This window comes from Podarcis gaigeae (assembly GCF_964106915.1).
Source record: "Podarcis gaigeae genome assembly, chromosome: 2".
Classification (NCBI taxonomy): domain Eukaryota; kingdom Metazoa; phylum Chordata; class Lepidosauria; order Squamata; family Lacertidae; genus Podarcis; species Podarcis gaigeae.
The window spans coordinates 3,418,722-3,446,023 of record NC_139679.1 but is presented as its reverse complement, the minus strand read 5'-3'; the positions used below and the strand labels follow the sequence as shown (position 1 = coordinate 3,446,023).

The following is a 27,302-nucleotide window of genomic DNA, read 5'->3' as shown; positions in this document are numbered from 1 at the left end:
TAGAAACAGAATTGTTAGAACCCAAAACTAAGACTTTGTCAAAGATGTATAACTTGCTGCTGAAATGGAACACTCAGGATGAAACGGTGAAGTCTGCTATGATTAAATGGGCACAGGATGTTGGACATAATATTATGTTTTCTGACTGGGAACAGTTATGGACCACCGGTATGAAATTTACGGCATGTAATGCCTTAAGAGAGAATATTATGAAAATGATTTACAGGTGGTACATGACCCCAGTCAAGTTTGCAAAAAATTATCATTTGCCCGATAATAAATGTTGGAAATGTAAAGAGACTGAAGGTACATTCTTTCACCTTTGGTGGACGTGCCCAAGGATTAAGGCTTTCTGGGAAATGATTTATAATGAAATGAAAAAGGTATTTAAATATACCTTCTTGAAGAAACCAGAGGCCTTTCTCCTAGGCATGGTTGGCCAATTGGTGCCAAAGAAGGACAGAACCTTTTTTATGTATGCGACAAAAGCAGCAAGAATACTTATCACAAAATATTGGAAGACACAAGATCTACCCACTCTGGAAGAATGGCAGACGAAGATGATAGACTATATGGGATTGGCAGAAATGACCGGCAGAATCCGAGACCAGGGAAAAGAGTCAGCGGAAGAAGATTGGAAGAAGTTTAAAGACTATTTGCAGAAATATTGTAAAATTAATGAATGTTAGAATGATGTTGGACAGAAATTAAGTGGTTTCCAGCTGTAATGCTTAAGAAATATGAAAAATAAGGTTTTGAAATAAGTAAAAATTAATGGTGAGGATTTGCTGAATTAATAATTTGAATTAGAATATAAGAAAGGGAGGTATGAGGAGGTCTGGAAAACAGGTTAAAAGAAAATAAGTAAATGGAAATTCTATGTGTTTTTAGTTGTTTTTATTTTTGTATTTTTGTTGTTTCTTTTTCTTTTTGTTTCGTATTGTATTATTCTTGAAAACTACAATACAGTGGTGCCTCGCAAGACGAAATTAATTCGTTCCGCAAGTTTTTTCATCTTGCGAAGCACGGTTTCCCATAGGAATGCATTGAAAATCAATCAATGCGTTCCTATGGAAACCGCCTTCAGACCAGGTCCGGGGACAGTCTGTCCCCCGACCTCTTCTTAAGGCTGGGGGGGGGGACACAAGGGCTTTTCTTCCCACCCCCAGCATTTTAAAAAACTCCGGGACAGCAGAGGACTTCTCCGCTGTCCCGGGGCGATTTTAAAGCCCCCAGGAAGGCAGGTGGGGGGGGGCGCAAAGACTTTCGCCCCCCGCCAGCCTTCAGAAGAGACCTCTTCTGAAGGCCGGCGGGGGGCGAAAGTCTTTGCTCCCCCCCCCCGCCTGCCTTCAAAAGCCGTCCGGGAGAGCGGAGAAAGCGCTGCGTTTCTCCGCTCTCCCGGGAAGGCAGGCGGGGGGGAGCAAAGACTTTTGCCCTCCGCCGGCCTTCAGAAGAGGTCCAGGACCTTTGCTCTGGCCTTTGCTCCCCCCCCCCCATAGGCGCCGACTCCATGGGGCCTGAGGGGGCCCGAGCCCCCTCAAAAATTCGTTTGGGGGGGCTCTGCCCCCCCCAATAATTTAAGAAAATTATTAGTTATATTATGCTTTGTAAAATCACAAAATTATGTTGGTATTTTTTATTTTCCTTGTTTGACGATAGTTACCTTTTAAAATACATTCAGTAATGAGTTAAAACAAAGCCACTCCCGATCTAGAGAGGGGGTGGGGTTGCGGGCTCTCGACCCATCAACAATCTCGCGGGGCTGGCGTCAGCCCCGCGAGAAGCGGGGATTCCCCCTAGCTCATTAATATTCACCGCCCACGGTGGCAGCCAATCGGCTGCCACAAAGGGCAGGCCCTCACAGATCACTTAAGGTCGGGGCAGCCCGGGGCTCGCCCCTTTCGTTCCCCCAGCAGCAGCGGTTTGGAGGTTTTGGGCCCCCCCAATATTTTTTATAAGTCGGTATGGGCCCCCGCCCCCCCAATATTTTTTATAAGTCGGCGCCCCTGTCCCCCCCGCCTGCCTTCAAAAGCCGTCCGGGATAGCGGGAAGCGCTTCCCTGCTATCCTGGACCGCTTTTAAAATGCTGGCGGTGGGGAGCAAAGCCTTTCGGCCCCCGCCGGCCTTCTTGGACCTCTTCTGAAGGCTGGAGGGGGGGGAGGCTTTGCTCCCCACCGCCAGCATTTAAAAGAGGTCCCCGGAGAATTCCCTATGGGCTTTCTTCTTGCGAAGCAAGCCCATAGGGAAATTCGTCTTGCGAAGCGCCTTGAAAAACGAAGCGCCTTTCGTCTTGCGGGTTTTCCGTCTTGCGGGGCACCACTGTAAATATCTTTTTTTTTAAAAAAAAGACAACAGGGATACCATCAGGGCTACTCTGAGTTTCAGTTTAGACCTCCGAATCCCCCTTACAATGTGCGGCCATTTTACCCAGTTCCTTCTTCCAAACCCATCCAGAGCCAAAAGGCCCCTTTGGGTGTCATGAAGGCGTTGCTGTTACCAGCCTCTTTCCTTCAGGGAGAACCTGCTTTCATGTACAAACAGGGACTTTAGACTAAAGCGCCACTTTGGATCTGCATATAAAGGACAAGTCATCTATATCTATATCTATTATTATTATTATTATTATTATTTATACCCTGCCCATCTGGCTGAGTTTCCCCAGCCACTCTGGGCAGCTCCCAATCAAGTGTTAAAAACAATACAGTGTTAAATATTTAAAACTTCCCTGAACAGGGAAGAAATATTTTTAATAGAAATATTTTCCATCTGTTCACAGTAATTCCTAAGTTTAGCCATCATCTTTTGCCACGAGGGTCTGGAGGCGACTTTAAGTAGCGCAGCAGAAATATGCAAAAGCCCCACGCCCAATAAACGCGGGGCTTCTCCGGCGCGCGAGCCAAAGGGATTTGGGAAGCGCTGGTCTGGCGGGCTGCCGGACATTTGCCAGGCAAGGGGGCCACGCGCGCGCGGAGAGGAGGCCCCGCCGACGCCCCGGCCCGTCCTGCTTCCTGGATCCCGGGGTGCTTCTCGCTCGCTCGCTCTCCTTTCGCTTTGCGATTCCGGGCTCTGATGCCCGCCCGATCGCGCCCCGCCCCAAAGCGCCGCGTCCGAAGTAGGAAATCCACCCCCAGCTTCTGGGATCGGCGGCGTCGCCTCCCTTCAAAGATCGAAAGTGGGGATTAAAAGCAGGTGGATTAAAAAACTCGAGGGCTCGAGGCAGGCGACTCTTTGGAGGCGGGCGAGGAGCGCAGCGAGCGAGAGAGCGAGCGAAGGGAGCCCGGTGGCTTCAAGCAGGTGGGCACGACTTGGCAAGAGGCGCCGCGGGGCGAGGGGCGGGCGGGATGGCGCTGCCGGGTCCGGGGTGGCGGCGGAGCCAGGCGAGGGGCCGCGCAGGTGCGCCCAGGTGGCTTCCTAGCGGGCGGAAAAGAGGCTGCGGGGGCGCCGGGGAGCCCGTCCGCGTCAAAGGTGCCCAGGAAAAAGGCGCCTTGGGAACGAGGGGCGATCCTGCGCACGCTTCCGAGCACATGCTGGCTTCAGCGGGTCTTACTCCAAGTAAATAGGTTTGGGAGCTGCCAGTGCCAGGCTCGCTTGGGTCTCGTTCCAGATTTGTAATTCGCCGCCCTGCCTTTTTGAAAAAGGGCCACTGCTATTAACAAATAAACTACAATTGACACGTGGACAGATCGAGAAGGGTGACTTTACTCCGGTCTTGTTTAATTTCGTAACATATTGCCAGTACTGTATTCCAGAAAACGAGCAGCCCATCTCCACCAGCATTTGACTCAATCTGGTTGGTCTAAATTTAAATTCAAACAGAAAATGTTTTCTTCTCTTTGAACGCTCCCCCTCCCGTTTATCAATAGGCCAACACTTTATATTATTTCATTGGTAAAGTAAAAGAAAAACGACATTATTCACACATAATCTAAGCACAATCACAAGAGCTCCTGATTAGGCATTTAGCTATGTGATGTTGAATGTTATCTGTTAACTGTTCTATCCTGTTCCCCCATTGTTTTTGTTTAAACCATTTCAGAAACCAAGAACTTAGATGCTGACCACTAATGATGAACCTTATGTTGTAGATATTGCTGCACATTTATTATGCTATTCTTGTGATTTACAAATCACATGAGAAGACTTGGTCTATTTATTTATATCATTTATTATTCCTATGATCTTTGTTTATAAAACCCAATAAAACGTTATTCCTAAAAAGGTCACTGCTAATAGATTCAAATCCCAGCTCACAAACGTGCTTTGAAAGTGTGTCCTGGTGCATGTGCTTGCAGCGTATGTGCAAATTTATGTTGGGGAATTCCAGAAAACTTGTTAGCAGGATGTTGCACCGAGAAGCCACACACACACACAGCGCGAGAGAGAGTGTGTGTTGCCTCACAAACTTAAAATATATCTCTGTGGCTTGTGCCTCTGTGGCCTAGGGAGCGTTCCATTTTCTTTCCTTTTACAAGAATTATATACTATTGGTTTGTAACGTACAAAACTTCTCAGAGGTTTACACAAAATAAAACAAACTTTAGAATTGCCCATAAAAGGCTGTTAAAAGCAGGAATTTTAAAAATACAAAGTGTAATTCATCAGATGCATTCATGAACCAGGGGCCACCTAAATGGAGTATTTCTCCCCGAGTTCAGTTTTGATTTGTTTTTGTAGAAGGCAAGTCAACACAAGAGATACAGATGCCACAGTGATAAGCTGAGCACAGAATTCAACCCGATGAATACAGGACCCAGTCTGTGTGGATGTGACGCCTCCTGGTTAGGAACCACTACATTCACAGTAGTCTTGCTCCTAACAATGTTTCATAACAATAAGGTTTATTACAGGAACAAATAACTGACCAAACTCCTAGAATAGTCAAGTTTAGTAATTAATACAATAATGCTCAATTCTAACAACAGTTCATTTTGGTGCAGCATAATGGCAGCATAAAGCTCTCAATTCATGTATCCAAACTAGCAAGAAATATTTTAGCATAAAATGCCCATCTGGCATATTGCCTAATTACAGGTTTATCTCCTGTAAAACGGCTTTGTAAAGTTGCAGAAAGCACCAAAGAAAGGGTTAATCCCCACCACCTCGCTTCCAAAGCATCAGGGCCCTAACCTGAATCTGAGATTAGGGTCTGTGTGCATGCCCACTGTGGCTGCGTTTTACAAACATTTAAAGCAGAGGTTGGGAACCTTAGGCCCAGGAACCAAATGCAACCCTGCAGACCTCTCCTATCTGACCATTGCAACTCTCCCCAAGCCACATTCCTGCACTGGCCCTGCTTTGCACCCCAAAGATTTTCACATGACCGGAACATGTCCTTGAAATCAGATTTTGCCTCTTGCTTGTCTGGATGAAGAACAGAGAAAGGGGTGCAGATATGTGTAGAAACTGGACAGCTGTACAAAGATACAATTTATATTTGTTTCTCCACCCACTTTTGCCATTGTCCCGCCCACTGCTGGCCTGTGGTCCTCTGAGAAGGGAAGGCAATGTGAACCTCCAACTGAAAAAATTTCCCACTCCTGATTCCGGAGATCTGATTATGAATCTTTATTGTTGTCTCATCGCTTTTATCTCAGGCTCCACTCCTCCGCATGCAATACCAGAATCATGGCAAGATAATGCATATGTGTTAAGTATTATTATTACTTAACATCTTGGGCTGGAGGGTGGTTGAAGGACAGCCAGGCTATTTATGTCCTTCCGCATGTGCTAAGGATAGATCTCAACACCTTTCTCCCTAGAGAGGTCTGTCTGTACCTACTTTAATGTCCTTTTGGGGCCAAGCAAAGGCTTTGTTGTATCTTCTCAAACTTTTCAGACACAGTTTTAATCCTACAGCTTATGATTTTGAGACTTTTGGTAAATTTAGGCGTTTGTACTTACATAATAATAGTATTATCCTTGTAGTGAAGCACTATGGGAATCTGGTTGAAGAGTAGCATAAAAATCAGAAATCATGATCATAATCTTGCCCAACGAGGCATCCTGTCAAACTGTACTAAGGTCTAAGGGGCAGTGGGGACTCTAATAAAGGGGAAGTGTTTTAAATACGTTATTCACTTGGTTTCCTTGGGAAGGATTGCCTAACCAGCAAAATGTGTACAGCCTGCAGCTTTGGGGACAGTGGGTGGTGGTTGCTCAGAAGATGAGTAAGATCCGTGTCAAGTTGTGTGGTGTAATACAGTGGAAGCAGAATATCGGTGGGTATATTGTGTAAATGGTAAGATACAGCATATTGTGTTTGCCAAAATCATAAGGAAGTCCAGGAAAAGTCTGAGAAAATGCTGCCAGGATTGTGGTTTACTTCTTTCAAAGAAGCTTGGATTTTTAGGACAATAAATCCCACAGTTTAAGGCTGTACCTTACAACTCACAGGGCTACTGTTCCCAGCACCCTTCATAAACAACAGTTCCCAGGATTCTTTGGGGGAGGGAGCCATGTGCTTCAAATGTGTGTTGAATGTGCTTCAAATGTACAGTGTGGATAGCACCTAAGTGTTGGAAGATTGAGGGTAGACAAAGTGAAGTAGCTCTTCACACTGTGCAGAGTTAAACTATGGAATGTGCTTGCACAGTATGTAGTAATAGCTTTACTGCCTATGAATGGGCCGTCGGTGGCTACTAGCCATGGTGGCTGCCTTCTATTTCCACGGTTGGAGGCGGTATATCTCTGAATGCCAATTTCTGGGAATTGCAAGTGGGCAAAGCGCTGTTGCAGCGCTGGATCTGGCAGGGGGAATGAAAGAGGCACATGGCCCAGGTGGCAAGTTCGGAGTGCAGCAGAATTGCTGGTTTCAACATTCCCCCTTCCCCAAATGTGGAAAGGAGAGAGGAGGAGGCAAAAGGTCTGGCCTTGGTCTGCACAGACCCTCCCTCCCCTCCCCTCCCCTGCTCACTGGAAATGCCCAGGGCAGTGTCCGCAGCTGCACCAGGATCAGGCACCTCCTTTGTCCTCCTGCTCCCACCCAGGTCTTCAACCTTCTTCAAATTCTGGTCTACCACAAGAGAAGGGTCCAGAGAAGTCTTTGCCTCATTCTCTTGCTGGCTACCTCCTTCCTAGGACCCACTGTGCCAGACAGGGCAGGCACAGTCTTAGGAATTCTGTGTACATCCAAGGAGCAAGGAGAGAGAGAATTGGTCTTACGTAATCTGCCTTGATTTCCTTCCTTTCCTGGTCTTGGGTTATCATTGCCAAAATCCTGCAATACAATATAATTTCCTGACTACTAAACTATAAAGTGATTTTATTTTTTTGCCTTTAATTGAAGTTTTAATCTGACGAGTCAGTATAAAGAAAATGGACAATTCCTTAATTCATTTTCAAAGCCACCTTTTCTTACTTTCACACACTATCCTATTTGAAGCCTTTTTCCCTTTTAATCTTAGTTTAAGGAAATGCCTAAGAAATAGTTAAGCGGGAAGAATGTTATAATGTTATTTGGCAGAATGTGTTTTAGTTTCTGTAAAGAAAGAAAAAGTCGATGTTGGAAGGAATGTAGGGTACCAGTTGTTTAAAAGCTGCTTGGGATGTCACAATCATGGAGAAAAAGTTTTATTAAACTGAACTGAGAGAACATAGAATTCAAACAGATGTTTTTCAGATGAAGTGGAGCCTATTTAACATTTCCTTTCAAAGTTCTGAATTCAGTGCAGAAAGAATGCTTGGGCTACTTGGTGGTTGGGTTCTTGGCTTATATATCATGCACTTTGCATGGTGCAATTTGTATTTTAATTGATTTAACTGTTTCTTTTAAAATAATAATATAGGAATTGTTTAATAAAATTATAAAGTTAATTAAACAGTTAAATATTTAGAACCATATACAATGAAACCTCAGTTGTCGAACATAATCTGTTCTGGAAGCCTGTTCAGCTTCCAAAACGTTTGACAACTGAGGTGCGGCTTCCGATTGGTTGCGAGAGCTTCCTGCAGTTGAGCAGAAGCTGTGTCTGACGTTCAACTTTCAATAAACATTCAAAAACTGGAGCATTTACTTCCGGGTTTTTGGAGTTTGGGAGCTGAAACGTTTCAGAACGGAGGCATTTGGGAACTGAGGTTTGACTGTAGTCAATTCAACAATTTTTAAAAATACCCAAACATCCTGGGCTGAGCTTCTGTGTATAGGAGCACTGCAATAAAGCTACCATGAAACAGGAGGATCATGGCGTGGTGTGGATATGATCCACCTGCTTCATGGTTGATTTATTGCATGGCTGTACACACCGGAGACAGTTGCAGTTGCCTGTGAAGTGGTACCAGTGGGGCACCTTTGCTCTCCCAGCTGCCCAACGCAGTGCTTGCTGGCTCTGACTGGAAGGGGCGAGAGGCAGGGATCTTGGCCCAGTGTGGCCTGTGATGGCAGGGCCAAACTGCTCTTTCTGCTGCTACACACCACACCAGGTCAAACATGTCTCTTCCCGCCCCACCTCCACTTGGTAAATGCCCGCAGCTCACAGTGTTGGGAGACATGGGAGCAACGGTGTGCCACCCATGCTGCCTGCATCACTGATAGGAGCTGCTGGTAGGAGCCAAGCCTAGCATTTCTAGGTTGAAACTGAAAATCAGTTATGATTAGCAATTATGGTCAAAGGAAATGCAAAATCAAAACATGTTGGGATTTGTGACTAGAGGGTGTGGAGAATGTGGCATCTGATAGCAGCAGGAGGGTGTTCTAAAACCAAGGTGATCAGAGAGCCTGTGGTCCTTTAATAGAGGCTCAGTGCCTGCAGTAGGTTGCATTTGGTCAGAAGGTGTTTGGGGATCTCTGGCAGGGCAGCAACATCTAGTGGAAATGGAGTAAATCTACTGGAGAGAAAGAGAGAGAGGAAGCATGTGCTGCTGTTCTTGGGTCAAAGTCAGTTCATATTTATGTGTCAGTTTACAGTGGTACCTCGGGTTAAGTACTTAATTCGTTCCGGAGGTCTGTTCTTAACCTGAAACTGTTCTTAACCTGAAGCACCACTTTAGCTAATGGGGCCTCCCGCTGCCGCCACGCCGCTGCTGCGCAATTTCTGTTCTCATCCTGAAGCAAAGTTATTAACCCAAGGTACTATTTCTGGGTTAGCGGAGTCTGTAACCTGAAGCGAATGTAATAGTTTTTCAGAGAGCTGAAAGTGGTTTGAAAGAACAACATTACAGATGGACTACCTCCCCCCCCCCCATTCAGTGAACATGGGAGGGGAAAGTTGGAATATCCCTGCTAGCCACACCCCCTGACAACCAATCCGGTTTCCTGCTTGTGTAGAAGGAGTCTAGTGTGTGTATTTGTACATGGTTTGGCCTCCTTTGACGTAAATGCCACTATACAGTGCCAAGGGGGTGTAGCCAGGTGAGCTCCCTTTGCTCAGTCCCAGTTTCTGCCAACCTAACAGTTCAAAAGCACACCAGTGCGAGTAGATAAATAGGTACTGCTGTGGCGGGAAGGTAAACGGTGTTTCCATGCGCTCTGCTTTCTGTCATGGTGTTCCATGTGCCAGAAGCGGTTTAGTCCTGCTAGCCACATGACAAACGCCGGCTTTCTTGGCCAGAAAGCGAGATGAGCGCGGCAACCCCAGAGTCGCCTTTGACTGGATTTAACCGTCCAGGGGTCTTTTGCCTTTATCTTCACATTGATGCTGAGGGTTTGGCTATCCAGCACTGTCCTTCTCTAGCTTTGTGTGTTCACTGAACAGATATTTCATAGATCCCATGTTTTGAGCATACAGGCTTCTTTGGCCTTTTTAAACAATAACAAAACCTGCAAAATCTGTTTACCTGAAGCGGGATGAATTTACAGATCCTGAGCAGGGATCCCTTTCTCAAACCACTGAATGAATTCTGAAGAAAAACAGAAGCAGGGACACAGCCATCTTGCACTTCAAATAAATTGAAAGAAGGATGTTTGAGTCAGGATGAACTCGCTGTGACGTACTCAGTGAAATATGCTCCTCAATAGGCAGTGCTGTCAGGTTTCCTTGCGATATGTCTTGCCTGTTTCCTTGATGCCAAATTAAAAGACTTCTGTAGTGAAGCAAAGCATCATTGTGCATTTAGAGCAGAGGTGGAAAATCTCAGGACCTGGGAGTTGCCCTCTAGACCTCTCTGCCTCACCCTTTGAACTTTCTCTAGGTCACACTCCCTTTTCCAGGCCTCAGCCCAGACTGGTCCTGCTCTGTTCCTTTCTTGAGAGCTTTTGCCTGGCTGGAACATTTTCTTGAGCTCTGGTAACCCTTCTTGCTTAACTGGATGGGGGACAGAGAGATGCGGGCGGAAAACGTTGCCTTTTGTATGGCTGGGCTGTACCCTCCTGTACAAAGGTAAGAGTCACACACTTGCTACTGCACACCTTATATTGCCAATAGGATGAAAGGTTGCAGGTGGTATAAACTTTCTTCCTCCCCAAGAAGGAAACTTTGGCAGGAAGTTGTAACAGCTTTCCGTGGGTGTGATTGCAGAGATTTTAAATCTTACCCCTACCACATATTATGTAACATGCATCGGATTGTAAATTCCAGGACTTTAGATGTGAGCCACCTTGTACTGCATGACCTTTGTGTGAATACTGAAAAATTCTATTAGTGTACCCAGATAGGCACAGCTGGCCTACACAATTTTGCTGCCTGAGGTCCCATCTGGACTATATATTTAAAGCAGTATCACACAACCTTATACAGTCATGGCTTTCCCCAAAGAATTCTGGGAAGTGTAGTTTGTTAAGGGTGCTGAGAATTGTGAGGAGACCCCTGTTCCCCTCACAGCTACAATTCCCAGAGTTCCCCGGGGAAGAGGGACTGACTGTTAAACTAAGAATTGTAACTCTGAGGAGTAAGGGGTCTCCTAACAAGGTGAAACAGCAAATGTTGCCTCTCCTCATTCTCCCATTCCCCAAGTTGAGATGCATGGCCATAGTACCAAGGGGGACCATGTCCTTTTTGAACCCGTGGCAGAAAATCTCCAAAAAATTCTCTCCCCCTCTAAGAATCTCATTAATAGATTCCAAAATCAGCTGCCTGGGGATTTTATGGCACCATTGAAGTTTTACCATCAAATGTTTGTTTGTTTTAAACCCATTTGATAGATAGCTCTGGAAGTCTCAGAAATTAAGCAGCCAATGGAGTTTGGCTTTGTCTCATCACTTTTTGATCAATTAGCGTTTCGCTTTGCTATGGCAGGTATTGGGAAAAGGAAGGGTTGGTTTGCTTCATAACTATATTTTCATCAGAAACATTGCAGATGCAAAACATTTCACCAACATAGTTCCCTCCAGATATTTTGAACTACAGCTCCCATATTTTCTGACCGTTGTCCATGCTGGCTGAGGATGATGGGAGTTGCAGTCCTGAATATCTGGAGCAGACCACGTTGACATGCCTTGCAGGTCATGGCAGACGCTTCTCAGGCATGGTAACAGGGAGGTGAGTCTGCTTTCTTTCCTGTTTTACTTCTTCAGTTACTTTAGTACTATAACCTGCCATCCAGAATTAGGCCTAGTCAGATGAGGTAGTAGAGTTGTTGCTATTGCTAATGTTGTTCTCATTCTATAATTTTAAAAATTATATGCTGCCCCAATATTGTAATATTCTCAGGTTATGTGGTGCTAGAATGGACTGCATCTGTGGGATGAGATTTTTTAGTGTTCCCCTCAATAGTGAACAAGGCTCCTGTTTTTGTCCCTGTCGTGCAATCTTACAGTGGGTTGCTTTTATGTGAAGGATCATCCAAAATGGGTGCCCCTTCCTGTAGTTTGAAATAGTCCAGTCCAGGGGCAAAACTAGGCTTTACTGTATTTACACAAATCTAATGTGCCAGTGAATATAATGGGCACCCTAATTTTCATGACATATTTGACCAAAAAAGTACACATTACATTTGAGTAAATACGGTATTTCACCCACATCAAAGACCCAATTTGGCACCCCCACATGCATTTTGTACACACACAGGCCAGGAGCCTCAATGGTACCCCTCTGCAGGCTTCACCCAGGTCAAAAAACCCAGCTAGCGCCCCCCCCCCAGCTATGGCTTTGGTCCAGTTCACTTTACCCCTTCAGGATTCTTACCACCTGATTCTGCTGCATGTGTAAACTTCGGTTAGAAAGCCTTCTGAGGCTGACAATGTTTTCCGCAAGTTAAACAGGTGGGTAAATATTCAGGTGTGTGGTTACTTGCAGTTGAGCTAAATTTGCCTCTTTTATGTCGTAGAGAATCATTAATAAACTGGAACAGATTGGTTGCTCTCCAGTCCTTCCCCAGCTATCAGTTTTGTGCCATAAATCATTAATGTAGCTGTGTGTGCTTAGCAAAGCTGGTCAATATTTGTGTGTGTTCGTACCATTCATTTTCGTGAATAAAGCAATATTATTTCTGTCTTGTGGGGTACTCAGTTTGCACATTGAATAGGAGCAGTATCACCTGTTTTCCCCTACACAGAAGATACATCACTCCCTATAATAGCAGACTCAGAGGGTGAGTGCCAACCTGAATGGAGCCAAGATGTGGCCACTGAGAAACAAGAGGGAGGTAGCTGTTTCTTAGGGGAATCCCAAGGTTTATAGATGTACCCTCCAGAAAAAAAGCCTTTACAAAAACCTAAGGAGGCAACCCACCCAAAAAAGCGACTCACTGAGGATTGAGCATTCTGAGTAACTATGGAGAGCTGATGTCAGATAGGAAATCCCGAAAAGGAGGTGGAGGGTATTGCTCTTTACAGTTTATAGCAGGGGTTGCTGGAGTGCAGCTTCCATCATCATATCTGGCCACCAATCACGTTGGCTGGGGCTGATGGAAGTCCAATGACACATGGAGGGCCACATTCTCCCCACCATGGCTTAAAGTATCCTGGACACTTCTATTGGGAAGTGAAGAAACGCTGCAACCTTTCACTTGCGTGTCCCAATCATTTTGCCACGTTAATAAATATTGAGAGCTAGCCCTTCTTTTTAAATAGCTTGGTCTGCATACCACCTCCTTTGCAGGCAGCCCCGATTATGGTTTTGAAGCTAAACAGACCTAGCCTTGTAAACTGCTTGGATGAGAAACGTCTTGTATGCAATCCACTCAGAACAGTATAAAGAAAGGCTGGAGATGTACACCTTAACCTTGCTCTAATACAATATATGTGATTCATCCTGGTTTGGGGAAGTGTGCTCCATTCTCTGGATGACCTTGGATAAAACAGTCCTGAGTCTGGAGGGTGCAAAGAAGCTTGCTGTCATTGTTTACCAAAATGTCCTTTCTTGAATAAGATTATAACTTTCAGCTGCTGTCTTCCCCATTTGCTCAGTTAGTTAACGTACAATGTTAACTGGACAATGTGCTTTTCTCCCTCCCTTTGTGGAGGATAAGGCTGTTGGTAGGTACTGGGAAGCAGTCTGCCTTTGACAATACCAGTTTGCTGGGAATCCCAAATGGGGAGAGTTCTGTTGTGCTCAGGTTTTGCTTGGGGGCTTCCATAGGCATCTGGTAGGACAGGATGCTGGACTAGATGGGCCACTGGCCTGATCCAGCAGGACTATTCTTACACTTGCCTTGTTCTAAGAGCTTATCAGCTGATAGAATCATCATCATCATCAACCTTTTATTCGACCGTCAGTCAGAAAAAAATACATTTGTCAATACACAGTTAAAACATCCAGGAAGATTTTAGAGCTTAGCCAACGCTAAAATGGGCTAAACAGATAGCCCCATATCAATACAGTCAATTATAGTCTTGCGACGCTTAAAAGCTAAAAAAAGAAATTTGGCCACCAAGGAAGGTATAGCTCTAGTGACATTATTCAGCAAGTGTAAAACCAGGTTTTCTTCGGGTAGGAAGCTAAATTGACATAGGAGTGGGTCTATAAAATTTTGTCTAAGCTCTGCATAAGAAGGGCAAGTCAAGAGAATGTGTTTGGTGGACTCAGCCACACCCATGGCACAATGACAGGTTCTCTGGGCATATGGTACTCCCCTGTACCTTCCCCACAATATCGCAGAGTCAAGGACATTTAATCTAGCCTCTGTAAGAAGTCTGCGGTATTCCACATAGTGGATTTCTGCAAGGTAGGGGGCTGGTATGGTCCGATAAATCTGGTCCCCTAGGAAGATCCCTGGTTTTACCTGGGCTATGTCCTCTTGTCTGGCAATGTCACTCAGTCTCCGGGAGATCACATCTCTAGCTTGATTGTACGTCATAGACTCAAAGTAAAGGTGAGACAATCCGCAGGATTGAACCTCTTTAATGACCTCCCTTTCCCACGATGATTGGAAATCGTCCCTCAATATCAAGGAGGCAATACCCACTGGTTTAAAACAAAGCTTGAGCCATAGCCAGAGCTTCGTCTTCAAGGCCACATACCGTAGAGCTTGCCAGCCGACCTCTAGTCTCATAACCACACCCGCTACCGAGGGGGGAATCCTAAGGATGGCTCTAAGGAATCGCGTTTGAATAGAATCCAGTTTCAAAAAATCCCTACGGGAGCCTAAAGAGATGCCCACCAAAAGAAGGGGGAGGACTCTCATTTGAAAGAGTCTCAAAGCTATCTTCACTGATTGAGCCTGATTCTTAGCATATAGAGATCTAATCTGGATGGCTGCTTTAGATGCATTAGTTGTTATATAGTCTCTATGGGCCAGAAAAGACCTATTTGACCGTATTACTTGTCCCAAATATTTAAAGCAGTTAACCTGCTCTAGGGGGATCCCGTTCATCGACCATCGATGGAGTCTCGGTCGGGCAGAGAAGACCATGATCTTGGTCTTAGCATAGTTGGGTTGGAGCTCATGCTGATCACAGTATTCATGTAGAGCTTGCAACATTCTCCTCAGTCCAATAGGGGATCTGGCAAGAAGTGCGGCGTCATCCGCATACAGAAGAACATTCAGAGATCGCCCTGCTAATTTGGGGGGGGGGGTGGAATGCATCATTGGCCATGTGAGTCACCAGTGAGTTAATGTAAAAGCTGAACAATGCTGGGGATCAGCTGATAGAATCACAAGGATGCTTCAGACGATCTGCACTATTTATACAGAGCGGCAGCTTCGGAGAAGTTCTAGGACAGCAGGTGTTTTTGTGGCTGTCTGGCATTGAATAGCTGCATGCATTTCTGGCCTGCATCACTGTTTGAATGCAAAAAGTATCAGCTTCAATCTCCAGCATCTGCAGGTAGCACTGAAACCCTGGAGAGCACTGGTGTGCAGAAGAGAGTGAAACTTGCAGTTCTGAGAGAGAGAAATAGAGCTGTTTTTGGGTGTTGTGTCAGAGGAAGTGCTAGACAGAGGAAGTGTGAGTGACATCCTAGTTGGTAATTTGTGCACTTCCTTTGTCAGGGAGATGCTTTCCTGGCTCCCTCCCAACGCTTTCAGACAGAGGCTCTTGGAAGTGTGAAAGAGATAGATGCAGCACTCTGCAGTTGCAGATCAGGATTAGGGCAAGAAGTTCAGAACTGGACAGAAGCAACAAAAGTGTCCCAACAAGCTTCCCCACTCTTCCTGCTAAGCTTTAACCTACAAGGTTTTGGGCTTGCAAGACTCCCTCACCTTATGAGAATGTTGGGATTGCAAGCATGCCTTCCTTTGGGGCGGATGGGTCTACTCCCATCCACAAAAACAACACCTGGTTCTAGGCATCATAGCTCCACCCTCCTGCTCATCCTGTTCAGTTGCAGCTTCCTCCTTGGCTGATCAAAGGCCAACTCAGCCTCCACTGAGGCTTTTCTGCACCGCCACATGCAGCAGAGCTGGCACCTCCAACTTCCAAAGTAACTGAAGTCTGAGTGGAAAGGGGCGATTCTCCCTCCTCCAATCCAGGTGCCCACAATTCTGCACCATAGGCTTCCTCCTCCTCCTCCTCCTCCATCAGAACCTGATCCTGACAGCACTGCAGGGCTCATGACAGATGCATGAGGCAGGTGCGCATTTACTGTACTGGACTTTACATTAGAAGCATGAAAAGTGGGAGGGTGTGTGTCCTTTTTGCATCTGAAGTTCAACATATCTATTGCTGAGTGAAAACTTAAAAAAATGTGAAGTCCCAGTGTGAAGAAAAACCTTGTGTTGATATAGGAATCTCATATTCAACAACCCAAATAAAAATAATAAAAAAGAAAAAAAAATTGTCAGGTAACACCTTATAGACCAACTAAGTTTGTTCTGATATAAGCTTTCATGTGCATGCAGATGCCAGAACAAACTTAGTTGGTCTATTATTTTTATTTCGACTGCATCAGACCAACACGGCTACGTTCCTGAATTCAACAACCCAGTTTAGAACCATAAAATCATAGAATTGTAGAGTTTCAAGGGATGCCGATGGGTATATTTTCCAACCTCCAACCATGTAGGAATCTCAACTAGATCATACATGACACATGGCCATTCAACTGTATTGTGTGACACACCTACACACTGCAGCTGACACACTAATGTGTTGCAACACACAGTTTGGAAAGCTCTGTTATAAACCCTTTTGCAGCACAGAAAGATGATGACTTTACAGATGTTCCCATGTGACAAGATATGCAAGCACGTTTTAAGTAAAGTTTAGGACTCTACAGTTCTAGGCCCCCGGGCCCCGTTCCTTTTGAACCTCTCTGTTTTGAATCCTTTCTCTTTCGCCTTTAGGGATAGAGCAGAAATTCAGTGTGGTTCATATTGTTACATGCCACCCCAGTCTCCAAGGGGTGTTTCCTCCGGAAATGAGTCCCAGCGGAGACTGTGGTGTCTTTAGGACGTATGCTTTATTTACACATATATAAAACCTGAGCCTACGATGGAAGAGTTCAAAGCATTACACTCCCTAAGGGTTCTGTTTCTCCTGTTGCTGCTGCCTTGGATTTGCATTGTCAGCCCACATTGTGCTCTGACCTCCTCCCCACCTGCTCTCCAGCTTGTGGTGTTTCACAGACTGACACCTTCTCCCCTCAATCACACCACAGCCAACTCAAATCCAAAAAATGTCCTCCTAAAAAAACCTCTGGCATTGTCTTCTGATTAACAATCTCAGAGCTCAGGGAGGGGCTCTCCCCATTTGCTGGCTGGCGCAGAATCTTTGCTTTGCTGATGTCCCACCTCCCTGTTCTCTGCTGATGGTCTGTCTCTAGTGATTTCCTTAGCACAGAAAAACTGGTTTGGCTTGTGTCTTGACACTGCTAAATTCAACATCTTAATACTCCCAAACATCGATTAAACTCCAACACTTACTAAATCCCAGAATTATGAGTGTCTGGTACCCACAAACTCATAACAATATTTTAATTTGAAAGTGGGTCTGTTTCTGTGGTCCTACACCATGTAATATTTCCCATAACAATTCCACAGTCTGTGTCCCTATGACCAGGGCAAAATTTAAGCAGGTATTACCATGCCAGCAATATCAATGCATTGCAGAAAAAAATGAGCATTTCCTGGTTGATTTATTTTATTTTATTATTAGCACTTTGGTAGGGGGGCGGGCAGGAAGTAAGTAAGAAAAAGGCAAATGCCAGTGGTTCAAGTCAGAGATGGAATCATGTTACAGGATCTGTTGTGCAAGCAACCAAGGCAAGTTAAAACTCTCTTTCCTGCTTGGCAAGGAAAGTAAAGGGAGGGTGTTAATGGTAGTCTGTCTCCCAAAGCTAATCCACTGAAAGGGCTCTGGGTGACCTATCCTGAAAGGAAAGCTGATGAAAATCAGGTTCTTCATATTTGCATTAATTTTTATTTATGTATTTATTTAAAGCATTCCAATCCTACTCTTCAACCAAAAATGGTTGAACGTCAGTGATAAAGCAGTCCCATCCCTCAGATTTACAATCTAAAAGATTCAACACAAAAGGGAAAGGGATTGGGAGGGCAGAGGAAAAAAGAAAGCTCAGGTACGAAACTACAGAGTTCTTGAAATAATCAATTGAGATGCAAAGATTTCAAGGAGGATCCAGAAGTTGCCTGTCTTTCCGCAGAGCAGAGGGAGAGGTCGTTCTGCAATCCCGTTTCTCTTCCTCTCCAATTGCCTTCGGAATTACATTCTTATGTTAACAAACATTTGCTACAACCGTCTGCAAAAAAATGCATTCTTTTGTTTTTAGGGTTCAACTAAAATGAACAGAAATTGAAATCACAGCCAGTCAAACTTTACTTGGCACTTCCACAGCTCTTGGCTGGAAATCTTGTTGGCTTCAGTAGAATATATTTTACTTCCATAATTTATTGTGTTTAGGTTTTGGCTGCTAGTTGCTTTGCAAAGGAGATGTTTTTCCCCAGCTGCTCTGGTTCAGTGTTTGCAAAGTTTTAAAGTCTTTTTGTTGTTGTTACTGGTATTATCAGATGGGCAGCAAATTATGTGCAAGTACTTTATAATACAGTACAATCTACCTCCCAAAGGGAGTTGGTAACATTGGCGGCAGGGGGAGAGGCAGGAAGATAAAGAGATGCAAGTATGATTTTTTTAATGACATCTGGCATTTGATAGTGTTCAGATTCTTAAAGGACATGACAGTTTAAATTGGCACTTTTCAGTGCAGTAGCAAGATCTGTTACAGAAGGATCACAAATGACATTGTGATTGTTTTCCTGGTATACAGTAGATTTTTTATTAATGTATTTTTATGGTCAAGATGCTAGAATTCATGTCTTTGTGCTTGAGTGCGGGCTGAAAAAGAAGCAGCTTTTGTGGTTTCAGTGTGGGCAAAAAAGGGGAACAATCTGTGTGTTTTGTGCTTGCTGGAAAAGATTGTTAAGAGGTTTAAGGTGGATAGAAGCATTCTATGTGTATTTGGACATTTGGATATCTTATACGTTCAAATTACGATAGCTATATTGATGGTTACTATATTCTCTCAGTGTGAGCTGGTGGGTGTGTTTTCTTTTCACTATTGTTTTGTTTTCTCTGTGTTCCTTCCTTTGTTAATTTGTTATAAAATACTCTTTTGAAAGAAAGGAAAGGCTTTGGGGAGCTTGACTGATGTTGTTTGGAACTGGGAAGCTTGTTCCCCATCTGCTTAACCTATATGTATTCTCAATGTGAGCTGGTGTGGGTTTTTCCCTTTTCTTTTTTTCTGTTAAATTTGTTATAATTTTATTTTAAAAAAGAAAGGGTTTGGGGGAGCTTGATCAATGTTGCTTTGAGACGAGTACTGCCACCCTGCTTGGAAGCTTGCTGCCCCTCTACTCAACCTATATGTTTGCCGAGGCATCATGCATTTTCCTACAAAGGAAAAAAAAACCTAATAAATGGCTGTTCTTAAATTCTGTACCTTGGATATGTGAGAGAGAGGTCTGAAACACTGTTTGGGTTCACTGGAGGGGAAATACATATTCTGCACTTATGCTAATTAACAGGAAGCCTGCAAGTGAGCATTTGTCATATCTTGGTTTCCCCCCTCTTTGAAGATAACATGTATGGCTTGAATTTGGGCTTTTATTTATTTTTAATACAGTCTGTTGTTGGAGGGGTTGGTTGCTGGAAGAAGCAATAAAGACAGAGTTTGTGAGACTGAGAGGTGTTGGACACATGAAATGAATTTCAGAGAGTTAAAATCCATGCCCTGGATTCCCTAAAGCAGCTACCAACTGCTTGGTCCCTGCGCCCCAGCCATGCCCAACACAAAACAGTATTAGGTGTAGTGTTGATTCTTTTCTAATAGGTCTTTTGTTCATGTGATTTTCTTAATAAATACTAGTTAGTTCAACTTGTGTCAAAATTCTCCATTCGGCCAGTGTTTCCAAGTTGTCAGTGTTTATACTAATTTTTTTTTAGATTTGCCTTGAGACAGTCTTTAAACCTCTTTTGTTGACCACAAGCATTGTGCTTTCCGTTTTTAAGTTCAGAATAGAGGAGTTGCTTTGGAAGACGATAATCAGGCATCTGCACCACATGACCAGTCCAAGTTGATGTTGAAGAATCATTGCTTCGACACTGGCAATCTTTGCTTCTTCCAGTACACTGTCTATACATAGTGAAACGTAGAAACAGCCAGGCCACCTTATCTCTTTGAAATTACTTAGAAGGGTGTCTGCATTTTTGTTTCCAGAAATGACTGTATTCCAGAGATTCCAATGCTGAACTTCTAAATCTGTGGAAAGGACAAGGAAAGGACCTTTCATTTGTACTTTGTTTTAAATTACTTACTTCTCTTTTTGTGGGCCTGCCTGCACCTGGGAATGTGATTTAGAGTATTTGCAATCTGTTGGTCTTCTTGGGACGGTGGGAAGGGGCTTTTAGGTGGTGGTGAGGGGCTGCTAGTTGTTTCTTTGTTTGCTTGCTTAAAATTGGATACATGAATATTTGTGTGTATGGAAAAAATAAGGGTGCCTTCATATTTTCCTTTATAACTTTCTTGTAGGCTTTGAGTCTTATTTCTGCTTCTTTTTAGTGACAGTTCAGAACCTCTGCCCCCTACAGGCAGGGGCCCCTGGTGCAGTCACCCCGTTTGCCCCATTATAAATCTGGGCGTAAATGAGAGCTATGTCTACCTGTCTCAAGATTTCCTTGTTTATGTCAATAAACCTTTATTTTATTTCATTTCATTAAAAAAAGATTTCCAGCCTTTTTGCTAGTGAATTTTGTGGCACATGTGATAATAGCTGTTGCAATAGTGTGCTATAAATGGCTCTTTATTAAGTACCTCTTAACTGCAGTCTTGCCCCAACTATCTAAATTAGATGGTTTCTGACCCTCTCCCTTGTAATAATTAATGAGTAAATGCAATGGCTTGACTTACTGTAAAAGCTTGAAACCGCTACAGGCAGAATCACACATTGAAGTACATCCTGATTGTTTCAGATGCTTCATCGGGAGGCTGACATATTTTTTTAATAGTCACTCATTATTTCTAGTAGCTGGAGGACAGCTAGACCCAGCTGCCTCGTGTTACTCAGAATTGAAGGAAGACAGCAAAGGGACCAGCCGTGCTTCAGGTGAAGAGGTCAGAATGCTGAGGATGAAATAAGAAGTCTGAGACACAAGAGTGTTAAAACATTCCCTAGAATACAATGCTAATATATACTGAAAAATCTGGACCAAATTATTCAGATGCAGTACTCTCCTTGGTCATTTCTGGATAGGGGAGCCCTGCATTTCTTCTTAGTGTGGTACAGCAGCTGGCTCCAGGGGCCCCTGGTGAACCAGTGTGGTGAAGAGCATTGGACTCATAATCTGGTGAACCGGGTTCGATTCCCCGCTCCTCCACATGCAGCTGCTCTTGGGCCAGTCACACTTCTCTGAAGTCTCTCAGCCTCACTCACCTCATAGAGTGTTTGTTGTGGGGGAGGAAGGGAAAGGGGAATGTTAGCCGCTTGGAGACTCCTTCAGCTAGTGATAAAGTGGGATATCAAATCCAAACTCCTCTACCCTGCTTCTGATTTCTTGTTCCTGAATCTTCAGAGAAGCAGGTACCAGGTTTAGGAAGTCAACAAGGAGCCAGACTGGAGGAAACTGGGCATCTAAACTGCAGCAATAGAATAATAGAACACTTCAGTGGTTTTACTTAGAGAAGACTCACTGAAATTAACAAGCCTAACTTAGTCACTCCCATTAATTTCAGCTGGTCTGCTCAGACTAATGTTGGCTACACCGAGTGAAGAATTTGAGGCCATCCAGATGTTGTTGGTCTCCAGCTCCGATCAGACCAGCCAGCAAAGTCAATAGTCAGGGATGATGGGAGTTGCAGTCCATGACCATCTGGAGGTCCTCATGTCTTTTGGCCCTGACATATATGATAGCAAAATAGTTCTAGAATTAGTTGTCAAAGCAGTGAAGCTGACTTTCAACCAGCCAAACTAATGCAATTGGCAGATAAACTCCAGGGCAGTGTTGGGTTCACACACCAGAGAAAACTGACACACATATAGAGGGAAAAGTGCAGAAAAGACTTTCTATTCTTTGTGGTGTGATCAGTTTTTTTGTCACAGTTCTTGGTTTTGTAGGGAAAGAGTGGGCTGAGGCCTAGCTCATTGGAGGCTTTTTTGGCAGTGAAGAGAGATTTTAGTGCTGTCAGGAAATTGCCAGGATCTGATGAGTAGCATGTGTTACCCATTCCCGCAGCTGGGATGCTGACACTGATTCTCAGACATATGCGTAAACTAAAATCATGTGTGCTTCTGAGAGCAGAGCCTAGCTACAGAGAACGGGGCTAGCCAGGTTTATTGCCCTGGGTGAAGCCTCCCAGCATGTGTGTGTTTGTTTGTGTATGCAAATATGTGGGGGGGGGGGTGCCAAACTGGGTCATTGACCCAGGTGAAATAAAGCCTACTTCCGTCCCTGTCTGAGGGTACTTCTGGCCAATATATTGCAAGGGGCATTAAAGTGCATAGCAGAACTTTATGTTTGCCCAGTTAAAGTGGATTAAAGCGCTCTGTTGCCCTAGCACAACAGATCCACTAAAAAAAAAGACTTTGCATGGTTTGGAAAGTGACTGGGAAATGATTGAAAAGTGCGGAATGAACAAATGATTAATGGGAAGACATGTAAGCGTCCTGCAAGAAAATTGGGATGAATACAAGACAAATCCTAATGGTTGTTTAACCACCCTGTTGAATTGTGGGTAGACATGACAGACGACACAGTGATTTCTCCAAACAGCTCTTTATTTTGTAAGCTGGAATAGAAACTGAACAGCAAACAACTCAGCCGGCCTGCTTTTATAGGCAGCCGGCTGTCAACATTGTAGCAACAACAACCCAGGGTTTCCCGCCTAAAATAACTGACGTGGACCTGAGTGAAAACTACATACACAATACTCCTGGTGGCCGGGTGAGAACTTCAATACATAACACCCCTCCCCACCGAGATAAGGCGTTAGTTACAATCGTAATGGTTTCCTTATATACAGCACTACGCGTAATGGTTCAATTAGGCACAAAGCATATCGGTTACATTTCACATTACTTCCATTAGACCAACATTGTTACATGTCCAACAACATAGTCCTTTAAATACGTTCTACTGGCCTTGTGGATTTCCTGGGCGGAGAGTTCAACAGCTTCTGAGGCCACGGCCTCCTGAGTGGCTTTCTGCAGCGTGAGGTCTGGCTTGGCGAGAAGATGCCGTTGCAGACGGATGTCCCGGACCCCGCAGATGATTTGATCCATCAGGGCATCATCTAAGTCTCGGAACTCGCAGTGCATTGCAGCCTGTCGGAGGGTGGTGGTGTAGTTGTTGATTGACTCCCCCTCTGCCTGGTTCCAGTGGTAGAACGCATGGCGGGCAGCAATCTCGGACGGCTTTGGGGCTTAGTGGTTGCGGAGCTTCTCTTGAATCGTGTCCCAAGGTGCTGCCTGGACTGCTAGAGGCGCAACCAATGCTCGGGCCGTCGCGAACACTTCGGGGCCACAAAGGCTGAGGAGAGGCCCCGCTTCTGCTCTACAGACCCTCTTGTCAGCTCATTTGCTTGGAGGTAGCAGTCAAACCGAGCGAGGTAGGAGTCCCAGGATTCAGAGGCTGGGGCAAACGGCGGTAGAGGCACGAGTGAAGCCATGGTTCCGATGCCGACGTGGAGGCGATGGATGGTACACTGTGCTCTAGCCAGAACGGTCAGCTCTGTATTGGTTCTGCTCCGTGATTTCGCTCAGTGTTTCAGCTCCGTGATTCAGCTCATCTCAGAGGGTGGCCGCGTCTGGCTGTGCTCTGATGTCCATCGATCCCATCCTCGTCGCCAGTGTTGAATTGTGGGTAGACATGACAGACGACACAGCGATTTCTCCAAACAGCTCTTTATTTTGTAAGCTGGAATAGAAACTGAACAGCAAACAGCTCAGCCGGCCTGCTTTTATAGGCAGCTGGCTGTCAACATTGTAGCAAGAACAACCCAGGGTTTCCCGCCTAAAATAACTGACGTGGACCTGAGTGAAAACTACATACACAATACTCCTGGTGGCCGGGTGAGAACTTCAATACATAACACACCCCATAAGCAAATTAGATTGGATGCTCAGTAAGGACCATCCATAATCTAACGAATGTGTAAGCAAATTAGAATGCTGAATAAATAGGTTGCCTGGAGGAGCTTAGTTGGAGAAACAAGAACTTCTGAATCTTCAGGTTAAAGACCTCAGCCACACACTTGCGCTGGTCAGAAATTGTTCCTTTAAATCATCAAGTCATCTTGCCTTTTGCTGTGGCAAACCTGTCTAGTGTGAGATTTCTGCTCCTTTCAGGTGTTTGTGCTTCTTCCCCTTTTACCTTTAGTAAGTGCTTAAAATAACATAATTGCTCTACAGGATCTCTTACAGATCCATGCTTTTGACCCCTTTCATGTAAATTTTTCTTCCCTCTACTTTTTTGAAAGACGTGTTTTTAAATAACAGGATCAAATGCAAATTTTATCTGAGTGGTAACTGTGTTAGGGTTCATCCACCTATACCTTTGCTCCACATTTCTAGACACAGGTCCAGGCTCTCCAGGTCCCCCCATTATTATTATTATTATTATTATTATTATTATTATTATTATTTACCCCAGCACTTTCCCTGTGAAAACCCACTGTTTACTGCAGAAAACCTGAATTGCTGTTTGCTCCGATTCAACGTTCCCGAGTGGGTTTTCTTGGGGGAAGCGGGGGGAGTGCTTGGACGTGGGCCAGGAAATCTCAGAGCCGTGCCTAGAAAGCACAGAGCAAACAGTAAGTGTGGCTGAGCCCTTAGTGCAGTGGTTTTCAACCCGTGTGCCGTGGCATCCCCATTCCTATTTAATTTTGGCGTTCAGCCTTTTCTCACTTTCGTTCTTCTCACACAAACCAAACTCCTGTAGATGACTAGCTGAGCAACTGTGGGGGGTGGGGGGAAGGTTTGTAGGGTGAGCCGTGAGAAAATCTTACAAAAAAACCCAACCTGGTCCAGCTCATAGTTATCAAGGCAGTTTTATCTGTTTCCGCCCTGTTCCCATCCTAGGGGTTTGTAAAAAGGCTAGGGATTAAAAACAACACAAATTGCATCGCATGGGGCTGGACTAGATGATGTGCAGTGTGCATAGGAATTTGTTCATATTTTTTTCAAAATATAGTCTGGCCCCACACAAGGTCTGAGGGACAGTGAATCGGCCCCCTGCTGAAAAAGTTTGCCGACCCCTGACTACGGCTACAATACCACGAAGAGATTCCTTTGTGCAATCCCCATGGCTTATGGGTGGGAGCTGAGCAACCAAATAAGTTTCATAGCTGTGCAAAGATCTGAAGGGCAGGTCTCCACCATTCAAGCCCAATGCTTGGCTACTCTGCCCCATTGACGTAATATAAATATATTATTGATATGCAGAATCGCTTCATCCTGAGCTGCTTTCTTGATTCATTAACACTTTTTTCGTTGTTGTGTGTGTGGTGGTTTTGTGCCATGGTAACCTCAAGATTCACACTTGAAGCCTAGACCTCGGAGGAGGAGGAGAATCATTAGCAAGTGGGTTTTAAGTAAGTTGAGTCTAAATACATCAGAAAAGCTTGCTAAAAATAACTAAGAAGCACGACAGATTCTTAAATCTCCTTTGCTTGTTTGAAGAAAACTCTGCTTAACTCTCATGGGAAGGCTTGTTTTTGGAAAACATGAGAAAGGGCACGTCCGCAAGATAATTTTAAAATAGAACAGCTATAACATCATGATGTACTCTCAAGTCAGGGGCTGTTTGTGGGTGAAGTGTATAGAGCCTAATCTGGGCTAGGGAGGTGTGTGTATGCAATTCGGATGCACAGCATTTGCCAAGTGACAACTTTCCACAGTGTACATTTAACTGATCAGCAAATGGATTATCTCTAAGCCAAACTAGAAGTTAGGAGGAAATGCATGAGCACGTCTCCCAATGCCGGGCTTGTTATTTTTCTTGAGTCCTCTGAAAACCTTTTGACTTCCCTGCCATAAACCATCAGTCCCACCACCCACATCCCTAAGGCATACTTCATCAGCTTTCTTTTCCTGACTTGGGTGGAGCTTCGCCTTGCCCTACCTGCACTTTGACCTTTTTCTTTAATCATGCAAACTCAGCCCCTTTAAAAGCAGGTGCACCTGCACCCAGTTGGCAATTGACAGTAGAGGAGGTCTGGTGGAGCTGGTCTGCCACATCGAAGCCAATGGAGTGAGCTCTGCTACCCAGCCATCCCACTGCATACTTCACAGTTGATGTATGTGTCCCTATCCAGCCACATACCCACATAAGTCTGTGCAGGAAAAGTATCTCTCATGCCCAAAGCCTTGGGGAGGGAATGCTTAACCCTTCCACTTCTGAGACTTTCCTCCCAAATGGGTCCAGAACCCTAAAGCAGCTTGTGCAGGGAGTTTTAGGGGGAAATGGGTAGGAAGGGAAATCGGAGATGGAGAGCCTTCCCCCGCTTGTTGCTGAACATCAACTCCCATCATCCCTGACCGTTGGCTATACTTGCTGGCATTGATAGTCCAGCAACAACTGGAGGACCAAATGTTCCCCAGTTCTGGGTTAAGTATTTCCTTCTTCCACTCCTTGTGTTCCGCAGCCCATTGTGGCACAGGGTTGCAGTGTAACATGGAATTTGCAATCCTTGATATTTCTTTACAAGTCTTGTTTTCTTTTCTTACATATTTGTATCCCATCTTTTCCATCATGGGACCCAAGGTGGCATGTTTGTGATGCTCAGGCCCAGGCGCTGGGTGACCAGACCCAGAATTAAGTTTCAGCAAGGTGCTAGCTTCATAGAATTGTAGAGTTGGAAGGAATTTTAACTAAAGCATCCATGGCAGATGGCCATCCAACTCTTGCTTAAAAACCTCCAATGAAGGAGAGTCCTACAGCTGTGGAACAGCTCTTACCATTAAAAAGTTCTTCAAGATGTTTAGTCACAATCTCCTTTCCATTGGTTCGGGTTCTAGCAGGAGAAAACAAGTGTGCTCCATTTTCCATGTGACAGCCCTTGAGATATTTGAAGATGACTATCATATCTCCTCTCAGTCTCCTCTTTTCCAGGCTAAACATACCCAGCTCTTTCAACTGTTCCTCATAAGGCTTGGTTGCCAGACCCCGGATCATCTTGGTTGCCCTCCTCTGCACACTTTCCAGTTTATTAATATCCTTCTTCATCTGTGATGCCCACAACTGGCCACTGTACTCCAGGTGTGGTCTGACCAAGGCAGAATAGAGTGGTGCTATGACTTCCTTGATCAGGACACTCTACTTATGTTGATGCAGCCCAGCTTTATTTGCCATTTCACCACACTGTTGACTTGTGTTAAACTTGTGGTCTATTAAGAACCCTAGATCCTTTTCTAGCTCCTGTGCCTTCAGACCAGACGCTAAGATCAGTATGCCCCTCTTTCCCTCTTTCCATGATTTTTGGGAACAGCTTGGCTAGTTGCTGAGCCAATTGAAGCAATTGGTGGTGGAGGGAGGAGCTTCTCCA

The 27,302-nt window shown here is 44.7% G+C and overlaps 1 protein-coding gene across 3 annotated transcripts in view; it reads left to right on the top strand.

Annotated features, from left to right (window-relative positions):
- The first annotated feature begins 3,003 nt into the window (after positions 1-3,003).
- STAT6 (signal transducer and activator of transcription 6) overlaps positions 3,004-27,302 on the top strand; it is a 56,774-nt gene continuing 32,475 nt past the window's right edge. Inside the window, exon 1 of one of the 3 annotated variants that reach the window (XM_083729193.1) lies at positions 3,004-3,294. Coding sequence is in view for 1 of the 3 variants with exons in the window: in XM_083729192.1 (XP_083585318.1) it covers positions 18,381-18,386 (6 nt within the window). In the remaining 2 variants the exon portion in view is untranslated. Of the gene's footprint in view, positions 3,295-18,365; positions 18,387-25,327; positions 25,350-27,302 lie in introns of those variants that run through there. The other 2 variants (XM_083729192.1, XM_083729194.1) reach the window with 2 other exon arrangements.